The sequence below is a fragment of the Rhineura floridana genome, chromosome 5 (assembly GCF_030035675.1).
Source record: "Rhineura floridana isolate rRhiFlo1 chromosome 5, rRhiFlo1.hap2, whole genome shotgun sequence".
NCBI classification, from domain to species: domain Eukaryota; kingdom Metazoa; phylum Chordata; class Lepidosauria; order Squamata; family Rhineuridae; genus Rhineura; species Rhineura floridana.
In genome coordinates, this window is record NC_084484.1 from 172,500,951 (window position 1) to 172,523,477 (window position 22,527).

At 45.2% G+C, this 22,527-nt stretch overlaps 1 protein-coding gene across 1 annotated transcript in view; it reads right to left on the minus strand.

Annotated features, from left to right (window-relative positions):
* Positions 1–1,873: 1,873 nt before the first annotated feature.
* The window catches only part of TYR (tyrosinase), a 71,755-nt gene continuing 51,101 nt past the window's right edge, over positions 1,874–22,527 (minus strand). The window contains exons 4-6 of the mRNA XM_061629618.1: positions 14,598–14,779; positions 5,252–5,254; positions 1,874–2,094 (exon numbers count right to left, since the gene is read on the minus strand). Coding sequence (XP_061485602.1) covers positions 1,874–2,094; positions 5,252–5,254; positions 14,598–14,779 — 406 coding nt within the window. The remainder of the gene's footprint in view (positions 2,095–5,251; positions 5,255–14,597; positions 14,780–22,527) is intronic.

A 22,527-nucleotide genomic window follows, 5' to 3' on the forward strand; every position in this document is an offset into this window, starting at 1 on the left:
ATTTATTTTCTTACATTTATTTATTTATTTTCTTACATTTATAGCCTGCCTTTTTTTTTCCCATCAAGGAATGCAAGGCAGCATACACATGTTTCCCAAATGGTCTCCTATCCAGGCACTGACCAGACCCAGACCTGCTTAGCATCAGCAAGGTGGTGGCCTCACATGCCTTCAGACCATATCCTAGGACCATACCCTGGACATGCTGTAATATTTGTTGCAGCCCATCTATGAGGCTGGCCACTGGAATCATCCCCACTCTCTGGCTTCTGCACTGAGAGCCCCTAACAGAGATTAGAAAACCCACTCTCATATAATGCAATGCTCAAATTGTGGGCAAACAGAAGGAAAGCATTAACATTAAATCTAGGACCAACTCTAGGGTTGAAGGCATCATGTGGTGACCCCTTCTTACAATAGTGGCTGTCTCCCCAGGGTTCATGGAAGGCTCTGGAAGGGTGGGGGTTTATCTGCATCATATTGGCAGCTCTCTATGGAGCTCGTGCTTCTGAAGCCCAGTGACCTGGGGGGGGGGGGAAGGCTACTGCCATGATGCCCCAGACCTTCCAAGAAATAGTCAGAAATGGCAGCATGGAGCTGGAGAGCTTGTAGATTTCCATTCAGTGCAAGGATTTCTGCTTGCACAACAGAATTTCCCCTCTGCCTTCCCCCTGTGTGCCCCCTAAATCTGTTCTGAGTTTTCCCCCAATCCTCCAGAGCAGATCTGGAGAAAGCGCATGGTGCATGGAAGGAGAGAAGGGGGAAAGTTATGTTGCACAAGCAGAAATCCTTGCACTGTTTGTTAGATACTTCCCAGTGTAAATGGGAGTGGTGAGGCCGCCTTAAATGTAAACTGCCTTCAAGTCGATCCCAACTTATGGCGACCCTATGAATAGGGTTTTCATGGTAAGCAGTATTCAGAGGTGGTTTTACCATTGCCTTCCTCTGAGGATGGGAGGCAGTAACTGGCCCAAGGTTACCCAGTGAGCTTCATGGCTGTGTGGTTAAGTGGTCATAATTTCAAATCTGCACCGTTAGAATTTCTGATGGATTAAGGGCTGTAGTAGTCACCATATAGCAGGTCTGTGATCAGATCGCTTGACGTCTTTCCAAAACTTAAAATCAGTCATGGGGTAGGGATGCTCGAGGATTTCATTTGGTCTGGATTTTAAAAGAAAATAAGCTTATTTGCACTTTCTGGTCTTATACGAACAACTTATCGGAATGCATTTCTCTGAATTTTCTCTGGCTCACAAAGCATACCAAAAATGCATGTAAAGATGTGCATCAGAGGTTAAAATGCATACAAAAATGCTTTTCTTCTTGCTGTTTTTTTTTTAAAGATAAAAATAGAGTGAATTTTCGTGCATTTCTCTTTTTTGGAAAAAATGCAGATTGATTAAGAAATGGGATGGAACAGACGCGTGAATGAACACATACAAAACTGATATAGACCAGAAATAAACCAATCTGTCCATTCCTATCAAGTTATGGTGTGGGGGACTGGATCAGGTGGGGCCATGTGGGTTAACCTTTCCCCTTCATTTTCTTGATCAAATCCCCCCCCAAGTTGCTAACAGACTTGCTGCAGTAGAAAAGGCAACTACCAATGTGGTACATGTCCTTTTTCATCAGTGGGGTTAGCAGCAGCTTAGGAGAGTGTGTGTTGGGAGGGGGGGAGAGAATTGGAAAAATGTTGTGTGTGGGAAAGGGGCTAAACACCCCATACATTCCATCAATCCCCCATACATCTCACTGCAGCCCTGATCCAATTTTGGGATAGCTGCCCATCAAGCTTTGGAAAAGACAGTGGGGGATCTGATCACAGATCACCAATATCACAATGGGTTTGACTTTAAGTGTGAGGGCTCAGTTATAAGTGTGACTGGTAGGTCACATACTGATGGTCTTCACTCTCCGTAAGCAAAGGTTGTGTCTCCTCTGAGATTCTTTTCTTCCTCCGACATCCTAGAGCGATGAATCCAGCGATCAGTGCTGTTATAATGGCACCAGCCACAGCGGCCCCCACCAGCCATGGCCAGATCTCACGGGCTTGCTCCAAATAAGGCACCAAAAATTTCTCGAAGGGGTCGGCTGCACAGGAGGACAAAGGGAGAAAATGACCTCAGTTATATATTAAGAAACAGAAATCACTGGGCAGCCCGACCATCACACAGGCCAGGTTCTCACAAAAAACGAGTCCCTACAATTGCCTTCCTTCCACCTTACAGCTGGAAAGTATTCCAAACTCATATGCCAGCACCGGGTTGTGCATTTGAGAAATGAAAACGGGCCTTGAGTTCAGGGCTTGCAGGACTGTCATGTAGCTAACACCCTATTGCAACTGGTGCCCTCCAGCTCAGCACTGATTCTGACAGTCACACTTCGCCTTGGACCAACCAGGAAAGAAAGAAACTGAGCAAGGAAGCTGCTGTTAGGATTAAATTTAAATCTCTCTTAACCTGTTAAGCTACAGTTCACTTGTCATACCTGAATCTGTCCAGGCATCATGGGAAATAGAACCAAAGTGGCCTTTAGTTGACTTTTGATATAAAATGTCGGTTTATTTCCTGGTGACCTGACCCTTACCTACATTCCAGTGGCTCGCATAATAAAAGCCGGTTTAAGCTGGAAACTTCCCCTATTATGTATCTCCTGTATTACATCTATGCCTATAACCTTGCTTATTGTTACAAATGTGCCTTTGCATAGAAATGTTAAATGCTGTTCCGTTGCCCCACAAACCTTGACTTGTAAAACTCCTTTGATATGTGAACAAAATAATATCATGTCTGTCTCTAGTTTAGGGGGCGCCCAGTTGCAGCTGGGCCTCCCCTCAATAGTTGCCTTTGTCTGTTACTGCATAGTGCTTATCTCAAGGACATGCGAAGTATGCAGACATAGAGTCTGGGAGATAGTCTAAATGTTTCCACCTTTGTCCTTCCCCCGTACCCCTTTACCTCTTTTCATATGCCCTACAGCCATTACATCTAGCAATTGTTTCTTTTATATTTTATGACGTGTGCCCGATATTGTAAACTTCGGGGTGAGCCTATATAAACCCTATGACACCAATAAACGAGGTTCCCATGCTGACCTGCTTTGGCTTGTAAGTATTGGGTCCCCTTTGCAAAGGTTTTTGTCTTGTGTTACTTGATCTCTGATAGTGGGTTCATTTGCACTCAACTCCGCACTCCCGGGTGTAAGCGAGTTGGGGTTGACAGGACGACTTGCGTGTTGGGTTTGGACCTAACACTGCCATGACCCCGGATCCATTTCCCTTTCTTCAAATGATGATATCAAGGATTCTGAATCAGAAGGGGAACTGCAAGCAAAGTCAGCACTAGAAGCAAGTCTACAAGACTTGGGAGAAATTCACACTAAAATTTGCACATACCAATGTGTTTATTAGGAGAAATTCACACTAAAATGCTCATGAAATCCCATCATGGATATATTTGTTTTTTTTAAAAATCGCAAATTGCTGCAGAAATGGGGAGCTGAATTTAAGATTCGAAAAATGAGAATGGAGACTGGCAGATACTTCCATCCCTATCTACGGGCACCCTTGAAATGATTAGCTGTGAGGGTATGTGGGCCGTTTTTAAAATTGTTCTTAGATGTTCTTAATTGCTTTTAAATGCTTTCAGATGTTTTTAAATGTGTGGTTTTTAAAACTGTATTGCTTTACTGCTGGGTTGCCTGCCACTCTGGGTCCCTTTGGGAGGAAGGGCAGAATAGAAATGTAAGAAAATCATCATCTTCATAATAACTGTGCACACATTACATACCAGATGCGTACAGTGAGACAGAATGGCATGCAATGGGGGGAACCAGACCTGGGATTCAGTGCCGGTGAGACCAAAATGGGATGGAACTTACTGCTCGGTTCATCCCTAACACACAAATCTGTATTCTGATCTTGGCACATTTTATCTCCTAAAGGGTGTTTGATCTCACAATTGCTTGGCTCAGCTGCACAGTCTATTCTACGGCAATTTGTATTGTGGATAAAGATCTGGGAGCCAGGAATGTTGTGGCTCAGTAATCCAGGCGTGGATCCAAAGTTATGAATGCAGAGTGATGACCTCAGGGTCTGATTCTGCTCTTGCCTTCAGAATCAATAAGCCGGCAGGTAGTGATAGTTTTTGGTTACAGCTTGCATTGCAAAAGAGCTGAGTCAAAACACAGCCCCCCCCATTTTTGCAAATCTACAAAAGGATGTGTGTGTTCCTGTTTCAGCAGTCTACCACATACAGCTGCTGCCTCCCTCTGACTCATACGCAGGCCAGCCACTGTTCCTGTTCTCTGAGAATCCATCCCACTCTTAGGCTCTATCTGCATGATACATGTAAAGAAATATCATACCAGTTTAAACAGTCATGGCTCAGTCTCAGAGTGGTTTAACAGCCAATCCCTCTTCCCAGGAAACTCTGTGATGGGAATAGAAGTCTCATAACAACTCTCAGCACCCTTCACGAACTACAGGTCCCAGGATTCTTTGAGTGAAAAAAAGGTGCTCTGAATGCGCTTGAAAGGTATGGCTTCCACACAGCCTCATTCTATATAGCTTCCCACAAGATATATGTATGGCCACCAACTTGGATGGCTTTGAAAGAGGATCAGACAAATTCGAATACTGCTAGCTATGGATGTCAAGAGAGTTTTGACAGAAACTGTAACAGATGCAGAAATCCTTACTGTTCACACATTCATTCATTGTCAGGACAAGATTTAAGTCATGCAAACCTAAGCAGCGTTTGTTGATGTCGGATTTTTTCCCCCAACGCTGCAAATATTAAGTGATATAATACAAAATAATCATGGCTACACGGTTACTTATCTTGCGCCTGCATTCTGCGGACTGTAATGATAGAGAAAAGATAAATAAAATGTGCATATTCCCTCTCCCTCTTGTCATGATGGCTGTGATGTGTGCTTTGTTTTATCTTCTGACTCCCTGCCGTAGTGAAAGGGGATTGAAATTGCCTCCTCTCTTTCACTTTGAGGGCAGAGATAAAATTCACTGCTAGTTCCGCCAGCAGCTTCCTGTTGCTGCCTGCCATTTTTAATTCCCTGGAATACCTTGGAATGATGCTATGCCAAGAAGTACCATCATTCTGGGGCACTCAGAAGAATTAAAAATGGTGTGTGTGGGGGGGGTGCAGTTTGTGGTTCCTTCCAACATCTCTGGTGGGAATGTGATAGGGTGCAACAATTTTGGAGTGGGGCATTCAAGATGGCAAGCCACGTTCTCAACAGAACAATTATCCCACATCCAGAATTGGTGTTTCTATTTTCAGAGATGAATGTGATATCTCCAGAGGTCATACACACTTAATGATCAAATTTCTTCTTGCTACATGCCTTGAAATCGCCAAGAATTGGAAAGGGGCAGAGCATCTTTCCTTGAAAAGCTGGTACACTGAATTATGGCAACTGGCTCTTGATGAGAAATTGACTTAAGAATGTAGGAAAGTGGGGGCAGAGAGAGCTTAACACTGGCAAATATACAGCCTTATGGCTTCCTTCTTTTTCTTGTTTGTTATGAACGGGGGAGTGGAGCTTCGACTTCTTATTCGTTTCGATGGGATGTGTTAGCTGCTATTCTGAACTGTTATCCCTCTGTTTTGTAGATGCACAGAAAATATCCCCTTTAAAAATATATCTGTAGCTATGCTTTGTTTGGAGTGATGTATTGGTTCTATGTTTATTGCTATATTCTGTTTTGAAAATAAAAAAAACAATAAAAATGTAGCTACTGATTTAAGGCCTGATCTTCCATTTAGAAGCAGAAATATATCTTTGGGCTATTAATGCTTTCTTGCCTACTCAACTTGAAATAAATATTTTATTTCTACTAGGGGCTCTACCCCTGCAGGCTTTGCATGCCAACCCCCTCCCCAGGTCACCAAGGCATCTTTCCCCCTTCCCCAGATCACCAAGGCCCCTTCCCCAGATCACCAAGACACCCCCCCCCAGACAAAGGCACCCATCCACTCACCTCCCTCCCTCCTCATTCGGCTGCTGGCCTTGGTGGTGGCAACAAAACATCTCTGATTCTCCTGCGCTCTGCCCAATCTCACCCACCCTCCCTCCCTCCCTCCTTGCTTGGCTGCTGGCCTCTGCAGAAGCAGCAGGAGCATCAGCAAAGCACCACTAATTCTCCCGCTCTCTGTCTGGTCTTGCCTCCCTGCCCCCTCTTCACTCGGTCACCGGGCTCAGCTGCCACCACCACCTTTGCCATGCCCCTGCAGTTAGAAAGAGAAGGCTGTCACATGACTACACTGTGATACCTTACAAAAATATTACACAGTGGTTAGTTGTTGGAAGGTGTGCCATTCAGTTTTGCATACCATAATGCATCCCACAGCAAAGACATAGCTCCCACACTAACATTTTCAGAGCCTACAGTACTGGGAGCCTAATTTTTAGTTGCCAGCGAATGATATCCATCTAGGGCACACTCAAAGTGACCCCCCTGAAATAGATGGACTTGAGTTACTTTAATTCATTGGTTTCACTGGGTCTTCTCTGAGTATGACTAATGTTGGGTGTCATCCTGTATCAGTATGATGGGCAAATGAAATAATCTTATGCTGAATTAGCCCATTGGCCCATCAAGCTCTGCTCTTAACTGGCAATGGCTCTCCAAGGCAGACATCTGTTTCTTGTTCTGCCACTGAAACTCTTTCAATACGAGATCCAAGGGATTGGATCTGAGACATTCAATACGCCAAGCATGTGCTCTGGCTACTCCGTTGAGGGCACAAAGCAGCTCTTGGACTAATTTCATGTGGATGGGGGAGAGTCCAGAGGGAGGAGGATAGGAAGGAGAAAACGTGGGGCTGGATTGAAGCAGATGGAACAATGAGGGAGGGGGGGAAAGCTCTCTGAAAGTGATCACATCCGGCAAAAGCAATGGCAGCCCACTGGCCAGCGAGGAAGAGGGAGGGAGGTGTAGTGCTAAATATCTCTGCAAGACATCTTGATGTGAGGGCCGAGGAGATAGTATGGCATGCCCCATTCCCCTGTCCCGTAATTCTTGTCTCGGGACCCCTGATTTATCAGGTGCTTATTGCTGTTGCCCACTGTCATTGCATAGTATTGGAGTCTGGAGAGCTTAACGCACACACTTTCTGACATGGTTTATAATAAGCTGAGAAAGACGTTTTTCACTCTGCCTGTGTTCAAAAGCTTGGGAAAAGTTGTTCAATCCAGTTGTTCAATCAAAAGTTGTTCAGAACAATCCAGATGAGCTTGTCTCACACCCCTGCTTGCCCAGGTGGGCTTGTTTGTTTGGGCTTGTTTCCCAAGCTGAGAAGGGACAGTGAGCTTAATTAGTTTATAAATGTTCTCACTCTGCTTATCTAAACAAGAGTCAGAGAAAGACTCTTGTTAGTCAAAATAAAGCAGCTATGGCCATGGTGGGAGGGCACAGGCAAAAGCTGGGAATGAGTGCCACAGCTGTACTCCCAGCTCAGGGTGTAGCAAATACAAGGTCAGAAGAGATAAACAAAAGTCACCTGTGGGAGAATCCAGCAACCTGGGTGCTGGGAAGATAATGATCTCATAGGTATAAGGTGTCCCTCTCAGAGGGTCTTTTGGGTATAATTACAGGACCCTTGATAGGGGCAGATCAGCCTTGGCACCAGCTTGCAAGGGTGCGCAGCTCAGTGTAAAATTGGGCCAAAGGGATCCCTCTGCCTGTTGCTGATAATGAGGTTTCCAGCAGGGAGAAATGGAGGCAAACGTAAGATCAAAGCTGTCATCATCAGCTGCTTAAATGTAAGAGATTATCCTTTGGCAAAACAGGCGGGGAGAAGGAGGGAAAGGGGTGCCAGAAAGAGAGAGAGAAGGGGATGTAAAAGGGAGTGAGAAGGGGGTGTCAGAGAGAGAGAGAGACAGAGAGAGAGAGAGAAGGGGTGTTAGATAAATTGAGAAGAAGTCAGAAAGTGAGAGAAAAGGCATCACCCCACTAACTTTTGGCTCTAGCCACATCCACTGCCAGCCTCAGCCCTCCTCCCTAGGGATGAAATTTTGCTTGCATTTTAATGAGAAATTGCCTAATTCACATTTCTCGAACCAACATACAAATCAAAACACAGCTAGCTTTGAAATTCACAGTTCACTGAATTTTGCAATGCAGTTCTCCAAACAATATGCACAAAAATGCATATATTAGGGGGAAATGGGCAGAAAAACGCACATATATGAAGAACTGCTTGAAAAAGCACACATATTAGTCAAAACTGCATACAAAATGTGTTTATTGGGAGAATTTCACACCAAAATGATGGCAGTTTTCACGAGGCTTAAAAAAAATCACACATTGCTGCAGAAATTTGTTATTGGAAAAATTGGAAACACAGAGAGGACAGATTCCTCCATGCCCAGTTCTACCTACTACCAGCATGCAGCCCCCAACAGATTGTCCCCAAGGGAATGAAGCCCTTAGCAGAAAAGCGGGTCCATCAGTATAAGGGTTACAGGTTCCCCTAGTGAATAAGTAAAGGACAGTTAATTTCATGATCACTTCCTGATTTTTCCATCTCTCACCCCTCCATTTCTAATTTCCATGAAATATTTGCATCTGTAATAATCTCATGCACCTTCCCCGAAGACCCACTTCTGAGCTCTCCAGCTGATAGTTACCTGCTCCAAAAGGCATGAAAGGAAATCATAATTACTTTCTAAAAACTGGCTGTTTATGCTGTTAATTAAGTCAACACCAAACCACATTTTTTTTTTCATAAGAGGGATTTTCCCCTCCCCCTCTTTTACACTTCTCTTTTCAGTTAACTTTATTTTCCTTTTCCGCCACAGCCTGAAGAAATCCCAATGGCTAAAATTCCCTTTCTAATCTTTTCTTTCAACTGACATTTTAATTCCTATTTTCTCCAGTCACACATTATTGCATGTTAAACACACATACCCAACTCTCCAAGGGGATATTCCCTATACACTGTCAATTCTAATTAATGGCATTCAGTCAGCCATTGACATTTTATTTAATCCTCATGGTACTACTCTAGTGTCACCAGTCAGATCCAAAGACCAGTTAGTTTGCTTTTTTGGAATGAGCTTGTACAAACTATTTCATGCAGTTGTTTGACCTAATTGTACCTTCAAAGGGTAAAACCCCACACCACTATGTGATAACTCAGAAAAAAAACAGCTTTCTGTTAGGTGACCACACAATCATACCAGGGAAATTTAAAGCAGGGGTGGCCAACCTGGTGCTCTTCAAATGTCGTTGGACTACAGTTCCCATCATCCCTGACAATGGACCATGCCAATGGAATGCTGATGTAGTCTAACAACATCTGGAGGGTACCACCTGATCTAAGCAAACCAAGGGTTCAGTTCAGATGCAGTGCCAAGCCATTATTTGATGGTGGATAAATGAGCCTTCGACTCACTCACTCACTCACTCCTTTCTCCCTTCACATGTTCCAATTACCTCCAGAACTTGCTGGTTCCTAGCAAACCACGGTATTGTTCTGAACCAAACAAACTATGGCTTGTAGAAACCATAGTTTGCCTGAAAACCAGAAAAGGAAACCATAATCAAATCATGGTTTCCACCTCTAATTGACAGGCAAACTTTAGCTCTAGTCAGGCATGATGTCCTCATACTGCACATGAGGAATAGGAAGGAGTTTTCCCCATTGGCCCTGAATCCACTAATGAGTCCCAGCCAGCACAATCCCCTCCAATATCCCTGCACTGAAGGGGAAAGCCTAAAGAGGGCTGCCTATTTTATGTGGTTAGGCTCCTTGAGGCCTTCTTCCGACAAGTGGGGTGCGGTTGGACCTCCAGGAGACACAACAGTGGAAGCGGGAGAGCCCCACCCTCTTCCTCACTCTGTATTAAACCACGCTCAAGTACAGCTTCTATTTTATGCCAGTTCAGCTGCAACATCTTTATAGTTATAATAACTTTTGTGCTTGCTTTGTTTTTTCCCCAAAAGCCTTGAAGGCGGATGGCTACTGTCTGTGGATCTCGGGTGCTTGTCTGGAGGCTGGAACTTGTATTTTGCACGAACATGAGTGGCAAAAGATGGGAGTTGGGGTTGGTGAACGAGGACATTTTGTTTTGAATCATGCCACCATTTTGCACCTGGCTGGCAAGAGGTATCCTTGAGTGCTCCAGAGCTTGGAAAAGTTACTTTTTTGAACTACAACTCCCATCAGCCCAATCCAGTGGCCATGCTGGCTGGGGCTGATGGGAGTTGTAGTTCAAAAAAGTAACTTTTCCAAGCTCTGCATGGCTATGCTGTTTGCTTTTGGGGGACCCGACCCTGCTTTGCAAACTAGTACTATCCCTCTGACTGCTTGCCTGTCCTCCGTCTTGTTGAGGCTGGTTCACTGTGGTGCATGGGGCAGTGCCCCACCAGCCTCAGTCTGCCCTCAGCCAGCTGTCAACGGCTGGTTAGCCTAGAGGGTGGCCTTGGCTGTCAGCTCCCTCTGCTTTAGTCTCAAGTTTTGCCCTTGTAGAATTTGGCAGGGAGGAAGATTGGGACAAAACTAGAATTAGCTGACCCTGACTGCCATTGGCTCTGACTCTGCCTGTAGTTGGCCTTCCTGCCTTCCGCCCTACCAGTCCCAATGAGCGCCAGCCCCCATGCTCCTTCCCACTCAACATGCACATTTTTAAATAAAGCAGAACTTTCGCAAAGACTGCAAGTCTCCAATACTCTCTTCCTTGCGAGGAAACTGAGTCTGTAAGGGGCATCCCCATTCCAAAGCTTCCCGTTACTTAGCAGGAGGGAAACAATATCAGTTTCCCCATGAGCTGATCAAAAAGAGAACATCAGAGTATAGAATTCTCCATTTGAGTTAGATGCCAAGTCAATGTGCCGGATCCCTGAAGTGGCTTCTCCTTTGATTCATTGGCGATCACTAGTGGCTGAGTAAGATTGTCTTCCAAGATAAGGTCTTTAATGGTGGGTCCATAAGTGACTGTGGAGGCCAATTCTGGAGTGATCAAGACATACTCTAGGTCATCCAACTGAAACTTAATGGAAATCTTCGGAGTGGTACAGCCTGACATATAAGCAATGGTGCCCTCTGATTATACATCAGCCTTCCTCATCCTGGTGCCAGCACTGGCTGGGGCTGATGGGAGTAGGAGTCCAAAACATCTGGAGGGCACCAGGATGGGGAACGCTGGTGTAGGCCAAGATTTTTCACATGCAATAACTGGATAGTGGCTGTACCTTGGGTAAGCCATACATAGGAACATAGGAAACTATCTTAAGCTGAGTCACGCTATTGGCCCATCTAATTCAGTATTGTCTACACGGACAGGCAGCAGGTTTAGAAAGGGAGTCTCTCGAAGCCCTACCAGGAGATGCTGGGGATCAAACCTGGGACCTTCTGCATGAACAGCCAGGGCTCTACCACTGAGCTATGGGCATTCCACAAATTGCACACTCCGTAAGCAGAAAAGTCCAGGATCGATTCCTGCCATCCCCAGTTGAAGTATCTCATGTGGCAGGGCAAGTAATGAGTCCTTTATCTGCCTGAGACCCTAGAGAGCTGCTTCGAGTAGAAACCCTCAGCTAGGTGAATCAATGACCTTTATTTGCTCTATGGAAGGCAAGGGCTGTAGCTCAGTGGTAGAGTACTTGCATGCAAAAGGTCCTCAGTTCAATCCCTGGCATCTCCAGGTAGGACTGAGAAAGACTCCTGTCTGAAATCCTGGAGAGTCGGTGCCAAGTCAATATAAACAATACTAAGCAAGATGGACCAGTGGTAGAGTAGAGCCGTGTCCTATATATATTCCTGTGGCCTGGTGGACCATAGGATACATTGCTGATGATTGGAGGAGGGCTGCAGCCCAGTGACAGAGCACATGCTTTGCATGCAGAAAGTCCCAGGTTCAATTCCCGACATCTCCAGCTGGGGCTGGGAATGTGATGGCTACCAACTTAGATGGCTTCAAAAGAGGATTAGGCAAGTTCATGGAGGATAAGGCTATCAATGGCTGCTAACCCTGATGACTATGCTCTGTCTCCATTGTCTGAGGCAGGACGCTTCTGAATGCTAGTTGCTGTAAACCACAGGAGGGGAGAGTGCTGTTGCACTCAGATTCTACTTGCAGGCTTCCCATAAGCATCTGGTGGACACCTTGAGAACAGGAGGCTGAGCTATGGTGAGTCTTTAGCCTGATCCAGCAAGCTTTTCTTATGTTCTTATGTCCCCTGCCTGAAACCGTGGAGAGCTGCAGCCAGTCAGCATGGACAATACTGAGCTAGCAGAGTCAATGGTCCATCTAGCTGAATGGTTCTGACTTAGTATAAGATGGCTCCCTGTGTTTCTCTACATATAGAACACAGTGTGCAGTGGTGGCTGGTGGCTCCATGTCAGTGGGGCAGTGGAATCCACTCTGGGTTTTAGTACATACTTTCAAGGCGCTGTCCAAGGTGCTTAGCACTTCAGTCCAGCTAGCTCAATGGTCCGTTTAGCTCAATGGTCCTGATAGTTTCATGTCAATGGGGCAGTGGAATCCACTCCGGGATTCTTGGCCAGTTCCTTGAAAGTTCGGATGAAAACCTGAAGTGCATTCCACTGCCCCACTGACATGGAGCCACTAGCCGCCACTGATCTCGTGGCTTCTATTCTGAGATGCCCAACTTGGGAAAGATGGCTCAAAGGCTCAGAATGATGAGCAGATTCCCCTTTGTGTGTTTCGCTTCTGGAAAGGCAGTCATTTCTACCGGCGGCTTTAAGAGCCTGAAAGGGCAGTCAAGTCAGCAGTGACAAGCCCGGCCCTCTTTCCTCATGTAGGAGAATAACCAGCCAGGAAAAAAAATGAAATAAAGGCTCCTTCAGGATAGCACTGACTCAGCCGCTGAGGCAGGTTGCATTTAGCAGACGAATTGAACGGGAATTGGCTGGATGCTCTCTGGGGCCACTTTGCTAAGAAAAACACAAGTCTCAGCCCCCAAGAGGCAGAAGACAAAATCTTTTCATAGGGCGATTATCATTCTGACAGAATGTCAGTGTTGCAGCAGCGAGGGAAGGAGCAGTGTGTGGTTCGGTGTGTGTGTGGAGTTAGGGTGATCGAAACATTAGCTCCGCTAAGCGCTTCTGCTGCCTTTGGCGTATGATTACCGGCTCCAAATTGCATTTTCAGCCAAACATCAAACAAATTGCACACATTGGGAGAGGGAACGGGAAAAGGGGGCGATGCGTAGCTCTCTCAGCTCTTATCGGTCTGCTGTGAGAAAAATTAATAAATAAAGCAACCAAACAAGAACAACAACAAAAGCCCCTAAAGGGTCTAGTGCGGATGTAATGGAGGGGGTGTCTCTCAAAGTGGAGTTATTTGATCAGGAACAGGCAGTGGATTGATGCTTTCCTTCCCCAGCTCTCCGCTCCTCTGTTAACTCTGGCTGAAGTCAAAACTGCACATGACATTAATGTGCCTTTGTATGTGTATTTTTCTTAATATAAATTACAGCTGTGAGGGCCCTAACCCACATCATTGTGGAGGCTGGGTCTAATCCTTTCCCTGGCTGCTCCAGTCCCAATGAAAACAGTTGTTCTCTCTCCCTCCCTCACCCCCTGCAACTCTTTGCCTCAGGAGGGAAACTGCAGCAGCCTGCCTCCCAGGATCCCAGAGTAATGGTAAGCTAGTCTGTGGCATGTTTTATGGCGCACTAAAGTGACAGGGCAGAAGGTGCTCTGGGAATTATTTGTTGTGTTTCCGAGTTTTTGAGAGCCTTGCCGACTAACCCAGCCTTGTACATCAGCCCACAAAACAAGTAGCCTGCAGACATTTTTACTAGCCTTATGGGGACTGGCAGATGGCAAGTACCATACTTCTTGCAGCAGCCTGATGCATTTCTATGCTGGGGTGTGGAAGAGGGGGCTTCCCTCCTCCAGCAGCCCTCTTGATTTCTCTGCTAGGTGCAAAGGAAGGATAGAGAGCTTCACCCCTCCTCCCCCGTCCGCTCGCTCGCCTGCAGGGAATTCCTCGACAACTAGAGCTACCAGGCTAGCTCTTAAATGCAAACGTAGACCAAGGCACCCATTCTCTCAATGGTTTTCTGTTGCTGCATGCTGCTGGAGAAGGTTTTAGTATTTGCTGCTGTCTTAGAACAGCCTAGGTCAGCAGTAGCCAACATGGTGCCCTTCAGATGTTGCTGGACTATAACTCTCATGATCCCTGACCAGCAGCCATGTAGTCTGACAGCATCTGGAGGGCACCGCTTTGGCTATCTCTGGGGTAGGCTTTGATAATGATTGTTGATTGCTGCTTTAAATTGTATTTTATTGTAAATTGTCCAAAATTACGATTTGTGCTTTTCTTTAATTGTTACCTGCTCTAGGATCATGGAAGCGATAAAGGAATATAAAACTAAATGATAAATAAAAATGTGTAAGAAGAAATCAGCACATATAACTGTGTGGGTCTTATTTTTGAGTGGCAATTCTCAAGAGTCTGTTCTTTCTGAAGCCCCTAGCAAATAGGGATACCACAGTCTGGTTTCTCAAAACATCGATCACCACAGAGTCTCCTTCGCATCTTCGAGGCTGGTTTTACCTAAAGGGCTGATATCCAGAACATAACAGTTTCTGTGTTACCTGGATCTGTTAGATACTCATAGTCATATCCCAGATCTCTTGATGAAATGAAGAATTCTCCATTCCTGTAGAGGGGAATGAAGGGGACCATGTAATATTCACGGTTGTGTCCAATGGGGGCATTGGCTGCAGGATAAACCTCACGCAGGGGCTGGTGTCTTCTGAGCCACTGTTCAAAAATGCTGTGAAAGAAAATATTCATATTAGTATTGTGACAACTACTTTCTTTTTAACCAAAAGTGGAAAATTCCAACAGAAGCATCAATAATGCCATCTTCACCCAACATCTACTGAAGAAGGAACAAGGTGAGCCTCCTTGAGAACCAGGGTTGTTGTCATCTGAGGTCTCAAGGGGCCTCAGACCCCTTACCTTTTTGGGAGCAGGTTCCCAGCAAGGTCCCTATGTCTCCAGCATCCTATGAACATGAAAGGGGAGTGTGTTAGTCATTGAGAAGAGTATCCTACCATGTTTCCTTGTGTTTTTCTACTTATTGGAACCAATCAGAGGGAAAGGAGGCGAGTTAGCAACTGAGAAGACTCTTCTCAGTAGCTAACACTCTCCCCTTTCATGTTTATTGGCTCCTAGGGATGTCTGTTATTGTGGAAGAAGGCGTTAACAAGGATCTACTTCTCAATCCAGCAGGAAAAAAAAGGAGGGGAGATGGCAGTGACTATCATGAAGGGACCCTGTCCTTCTGAATTCGCCACTACACTACTGTTGAGAACTGAATTCCATAACCTCGGTGCTGCTACTGAAAAGGCCTTGTCTGCTGCTGGAGCAGGATCATAGAGCAAGGACTCTGCAGTAGACCCAACTCTGAGGCCATATGGGAGAAATTGTATTCAGAACTGAGAAGAGACTTAATGGTTTGAATATCACTGACCTTTTGCCTTGTGAAGGGATTGTGGTCTATTGTGAAGCTGTGTCCAGATGACAGGCTTGAAGGAGGTATGAAGGTGTGGAGGACCCTCTGGAAAACGCTGGTGGGGTAGTCTCGAAGGGGATACACCAAAGGGGAGTGGCTTCTTTGGGATGTGATGATGGCAACAGCAATCTCCCCTAGATGATTGGTTGTGGCTGGGCTTGCATTGGAGGGTATTTGGTGATTTTTCTATTTTATATTGTTTTGATTGGTTGATTGTACTTTTGCTGTATGTTGCTCTTGTATTGCAATGTTTTGCACTGCTATGCGGGCCTTTGGACCAAAAAGCGGTATATAAATACACCACAACATAAGATACACCTATCCTCACTTGTGGGGTACACATTTATATTTTTTGTCCTTCTATCAGGGCTTCTCAGATTTGGCCCTCCTTGTATTCCCTGAATGTTTGGGGGGGGGCTGTGCTTACTGGCCCTGATCCCAAAATCATGTGCCCCCCACTTACCCCACCCCACTGACCTCTGCATGTTTGGTGGAAGGTCCGAACTGGAAGTGTACACTTATACTGCTGTACTTATTTATTCTTAATTTATTATTATTTATTAGATTTATATCACACCCTTCCTCCCAGTGGGACCCCAGAGCAGCAGTCTCCGCCTTATACTTATGCATAAGCATACCATACTTATGCATGTTCCTCCATGTGATGGGGAACCCTGAGTGCACCGGGATCCCCATTGCATGGAGAAGGTTGTATGCCTCTATACAGCTGCATGCAGACTGTCCTAATGGGTAGAGGACAGGTAGGTGGAGCCAGTGGGCACATGATCTTGGGGGTGAGCCTGGGGGTGCAACCCTGCTCTACCCACTGCATATTCAGTGAAGATGTACAGAGGCCACATATGAAATGCGAAGAATGATTCTGCTACATCTTTGCACTAAGAGTAACTGAATGAGGATCTAATCGCATCTGAGACAGATGCAGCAAAATAACTGAAAGGCAGAGAGTTTGGAAGCATGCCAGGCCAGAACAAGGCATCATACAGAGATCCAACAGACAACCTGAGCTACAGCTGAGTACTTTGGGCTCCCCAGAGAATTTGAACTCTACCTTAATTTTTTTTTTAATTTGCCCTGATATGCTGCCTTTCCTCCAAAAAGATTAGGGCAAATACATGGTTTCTCCCCTTTTATCCTCAAAACAACCCTGTGAGTTAGGCTAGTCTGAGGGAGACTGACTAGTCCAAGTTTATCCAATGGACTTTATGGCCCAGTGGGAATTTGAACCTGGATCTCCCCAGTCTTAGACTGGCCATTTTACTCCCACTAGTGGCGTCTGGTGCCCGTTGGGACTGGTAGGGCAGAAGTCAGGGAGACCAACAGTAGGTGGCACAAGAGCCAATGAGTGGTGGAGCCAACTAAGACTAGTTTTGTCCCCATCCTCCTCCCTGCTGAGTTCCACAAAGGGCAACACTGAGACTAAGGAGGAGGGAGCTGACAGGCAAGGCACCTCTTGGACTGGTTGTAAGTAAGAAGGCAGGCAGGTGTGATCTGGCTGAAAGCAGACTGAGGTTGGTGGGCACTGCCCCCTTTGCCCTAATAGACCAATGACTCCAGATCACACTGTCTTGCATGCTACGCTCGTTCCAGTTTATTGGGTGCCTGTGCACACACTTTGGAAATTACTGTATTCCGAGTATGGGTTTTATGATTATTCCTAATTTGTACATCTCAGAGGGCATTGACGACAAGAAAATTGCATTATTGTCCTATGATTTCAGACATGGCTGCTTTCAGAGATTTTGCCCCCCCCCCCATACATGTTTCATTTACACCATAACTGCTTAAAGCAACTATATTTGGTCCTCTGAAGATGCAACTTGATTCTTCATCTCAACCATTTCAGGTGTCAAGAAGTTAATTATGCCGTCATTTCGGGACAACTGCTTTTCAATTATGGTAACTGCATTAGCAAATGTGACTTAAAGATATTTCTAGGGAGAAGAATGAAATTAATGTGCCTGAAAAATAACCCCAAACATGTTTTAGATTTCATAGATTATTAACTCAATAAAGCCTCACAAAAGCTGCATCAGAAAACAGCTGGGATGCAATAACAGATTTTTGTTTAGGCTGGTGACAAGGAACTCGAGAACTCTTTCCCCTAGCTGCACATAATCATTCTGAGAGGCAAGGGGATTTCTCAGTAGTCTTTGGACATTTTAATTGTAATCATAACATTTATTATGTCTAGGAATGTTTGGGGAATTCCGCCTTGGAGAATTCTGATACAAACTGACCTGATCACAACCTCCCAGACTAATGTGGGGATAGGAATTTATTCAACTTTTTCTGAATGTTCCAGTGCAGTTCTTAGCTACTGATGGGTGAAAAAATTGATTCAGTCTGAACTTATAAGAGAACCTATCTAATTCACATTTTTTGAAGAAAAAAAATACGCAAACCGAATTCTCTGAATTTTGAAATGCAGTTTTCCAACCAAGTAACTGCATACAAAGATAGAATATGAAAAGAAATTTGCACTAAAATGCTGCTTAATTTTCATAAGGGCTTGGTTTTGTTTTTGTTTTAAAATGCAAACTGACTTGGAAAAGTAGATAGCTGAACTTAAGAGTGGAAAAAACGAGACACTGAGGAAACCAAAATGGACAGATTCATTCATTCCAATTCTTGGCATAAACAGTTATCAAAGTATTCTTAAAACAACAACACATCAATCAATCAATCAATCTTAAGAATATAGGAAGCTGCCTTATACCAAATCAGACTATTGGTCCATCTAGCACAGTACTGTCTACCCTGACTAGCACTGGCTTTTCAAGCTTTCAGACTGGGGACATTCGTAACCTTACCTGGAAATGCCTAGGACTGAACCTGGGGCCTTCTGAATGCAAAACAGACACTCCACCACTGAGCTAAAGCCCTTCCCAAGGACATCTTGCTGCAGTCCAATCCCTGCTCAGGTTGGGATGGGGCTAACGAGAGCATCCGCAGCCCTGCTGTTCACGGTGAAAGATGGGGGCAGGCAAATCGCTAGAGCTGGCCTGATGCCATCACGTGACAACAGTGGAGCTGGCTCAGAATCCAGCAGATCTTGGGCCAGCTCAGCCCCTCCTTGCTCTTGGGAGGCTCCGTTCGGGGCTTTCAACAGGCTGTCGCTGGCAGGGATTCTGCTGGTGGCACGTCCGTCTGCCGGCATGTTTGGTCCCAGGTTCAGTCTCCGGAATCTCCGGGTAGGGCTGGGGATGTTCTCTGCCTTAAAACCTGGAGAGCTGCTGCCAGTCAGTGTAGGCAATATTAAGCTAGGCGGACCAATGCTCTGACTTGGTATAAGGCAACTTCCTTTGCTCTTATGTTAATTATTGCATTCCTGGGGCTTTGCATGCCCCCTGTCTCCGAGCTGTGGTCCTGCCTCAGCTAAGGAAGGACAGCAGCATGGCACACATCCTCTTGCATGGAAACAGTCCCTGGTTTGATTCATGGCATCTCTGGTTCAAAAAGGATCAGGCATTTTATTTATTTACTTCATCTATTATCTTTATGTGTTGGAGGACATGTGGTGTTGAAGGAGAGCTTTGCGGATACCATGGACTGCGAAAAAGACAAATAATTGGGTGTTGGAACAAATTAAACTAATTTAAACTAATTAAATTTAAATTAATTAAGCCAGTGTGGTGTAGTGGTTAAGGTGTTGGACTACGACCTGGGAGACCAAGGTTCGAATCCCCACATAGCCATGAAGCTCACTGGGTGACCTTGGGCCAGTCACTGCCTCTCAGCCTCATGAAAACCCTATTCATAGGGTTGCCATAAGTCAGAACCGACTTGAAGGCAGTCCATTTACATTTATCACTAGAAGCTAAAATGATAAAACTGAGGTTATCATACTTTGGACACATCATGAGAAGACATGATTCACTAGAAAAGACCATAATGCTGGGAAAAACAGAAGGGAGTAGAAAAAGAGGAAGGCCAAACAAGAGATGGATTGATTCCATAAAGGAAGCCACAGACATGAATTTTCAAGATCTGAACAGGGTGGTTCACAACAGATGCTCTTGGAGGTTGCTGATTCATAGGGTCGCCATAAGTCATAGTCAACTTGAAGGCACATAACAACAACAAATTATCTTTATATCTCGCTCATTCTCCAAGGAGCTCCAGGAGGTGCACATGGTTCACCCCCTCTCCACTTTATCCTCACAGCAACGGTGTGAGGTAAGTTAAGCTGAGAGGCAGCAATGAGCTCAAGGTCACCCAGTGAGCTTCATGGATGAGTGGGGACTTGAACCCTAAGCTCTCAGGTACAAAAGACCTCCAGCTGAGACTCTGAAGAGTTGCTGTTGGTCAGAGTGGTGGCTGGTGGCCCCATGTCAGTGGAATCTGCTCCAGGGTTTAGTCTGAACTTTCAAGGAGCTGCCCAAGGTGCTGAGCCTATTGTCAGAATAAGTTTAAGCACCTTGGACAGCTCTTTGAATTTTTGGAATAAAACCCAGAGCGGATTCCACTGCCCCACTGACATGGAGTCAGCAGCCCCCACAGGCAGCGCCTGCTTAGATGGAGAAAGAGTCTGACCATGTATAAGGCTAAGAGCCTTATTCTCATTCCCTCCTGGGCATGCAGCTATGGCCTTGGGGAAGGGATGGGCATTTTCTTGCCAGTTTTTCCTGAGCATTCTGCAGCACGGTGGCAGCTGTTATCGCAAGGCACGAGAGGCAGAAAAAGAAAAACCATTCTGAGACTGGCTGTCAGATGCACAGCTGGCCCAGATCTGTGTTTTGGGCAAAGCAAGCTCTCCCTGCCCTCACAAGACAAGCAACAAAGAGGGTTGCCTGTATTTCTTGAGTCGGAGTGTAAGGGAGGCAAAAGTCACCTTTTCAGAATAAAACCGTGAATCACGTACACAGAAGCCAAAGGGCAGTCGGTGGTGTGCTCTGTAATTATCTTGAAAGCAATCAGGGCCAATGATCTGACACTGTTGAGATTCACCTGGGCCAAAGGAGCACCTGTTCCTAGCTTAGGAGTGCAAAGGATCACGACCATTATCATTCATCAGTATTCTCGCCATCTCACCACAAAGTTTCAGCTAGCTCTGTTTGCACTACCTGCTTTAATGATCAAAGGTGAATCCCGCAACAGCCAATGTAGATTCAGTTTATTGCTGCTTATTCTGTATGGCTTTCTCTTTCCCTCCCTCCCCCCCCACTTCTGCTAGCCACAGGGACGCACAAGAGGCTTGTCCCACTCTGTGGCTAGGGATGGGGGAGAAATCTGATTGTGCATTTTAACAAGAAACTACCTAATTTGCACGTCTCAGGCCCACCTGTGAATCAAAACACAGCTATCCTTTGAAATTCACACTCCCCTTTTGTGATGCGGCTCTCCAACCAATTTGTACAAAATGCATATGCTAGGGAGAAATGTGCATTAAAAACACATATGTATGGGAAAATGCATTCTATTACGGAAAATTACTTAGCAAAAATGTGTATATTAGGGGAAATGCACACTAAAATGCTAATGAATTTTCATGAGGATTTTTTTTTTTTTAAAAAAAGCAAATTGTTGTGGAAATGTGGAGAACTGAATTTAAGAAATGAGAAACTTAAAGAACCAAAATCGATAGATTTGCCCATCGCTATCAGTGGCTGAAAGTCCTACCAGGAAACAGTTATGCTGCATCAGACCAAAGCAAACTGTTTCCAACTGTCACCAGCTGAGATATTTCTCGAAATCTCACAAGGAGGGAATGATGGTGACAGACATCCCAGTTCTTTGTCCTCAGATTATGATACCCAGAGGTATACAGCCTCTGAACATCCAGGCTCTATTTACTTATCACAGCTAATAGTGGTTCAGCCCCTCTGGTTCTTAAAATTTCACCAGGCACTGCCCCTGCAGTAGAATTAGAAATGCACTTTTTAAAAAGGAGACAGAAAGCTTTGGCTCTCAACATGTTAACTGATACAAAGAAGAAGGGAAAGGCCTTTAAGAAGAGGTTATATAGCAACCTATTTGGGATACTATAGTATGGGATTTCAGACATTGGCAGGGGGCTGGACTAGATGACCTTTGAGGTCCCTTCCCACTTTATGATTCTACATTTAACTTCTTTGCCTGGTGCAAAGGGGAGGGAGACGCCAGGTGGCAGATCTTTCAGAATCAAATCTCAGAGGTTTTATTCCTTGTTGTTAGCTCTGCTGATTAATGGTGGGATGTTTGGTGGGCTAGCCACTCCGATTGACCAATAACTTGCAACCATAGTTAAAATCTCAAACATATGAAACTGTCTTCTACTGATTTAAACCATCAGTCTGTCTAGCTCTCCATTGTCTGCTCTGAGTAGCGAGGATCAGTCTCTGGAAAATGGTGCCTGAGCAGAAGTGTTTGCTCAGAGCTCTATAAACTTCCACAGTTTACTCTACTTGTTGATAAGAAGTTGATTTGGAGAGCATGTATGTAATTTTTTAATTCTTTTAATTTTTTTTAATGTTTAACTTTTACTCCAGTTATTTTAACTTGGTCCGAGCTCCACGTGATTCATATCTGGTATACCGCATCTCTGAGTAGCAATGGTTCTCCAAAGTCTGAGGCAGAGAAGGGTCTTTTTCCATCACTTGCTGCATGAGAACAGCAGTGACTCCTATTCCAGGACTTTTTTCTCAGAGCAGGCATGATGACATCATCTGTCAAAGCACCAAGGTAACAGACAGACCTACCTTCCTCCACTGCTCTCATTGTGGTATATTTGAGTGGGGGCTGGCTCACAGAAGCTCTGTGGGTGAGTTGTTCTCATGCCTGAGAAACTGATCAATTGCCTCCTCTGGATGGGGTTGCACTCCCTCTGAAAGAGAAGTACACACCCTTGGGATGCTCCTGGATCCAGCTTTGTCACAGGAGGCCCAGGAGGCCTTGGTGGCTAGTTCTTTTCACAGGCTTCAGCTGGTAAGACAACTGTGACCATTCCTGGACTGTGATCAGCCTGACCACAGAGGTTCGGGCACTGATAACTTCAAGACTGGACT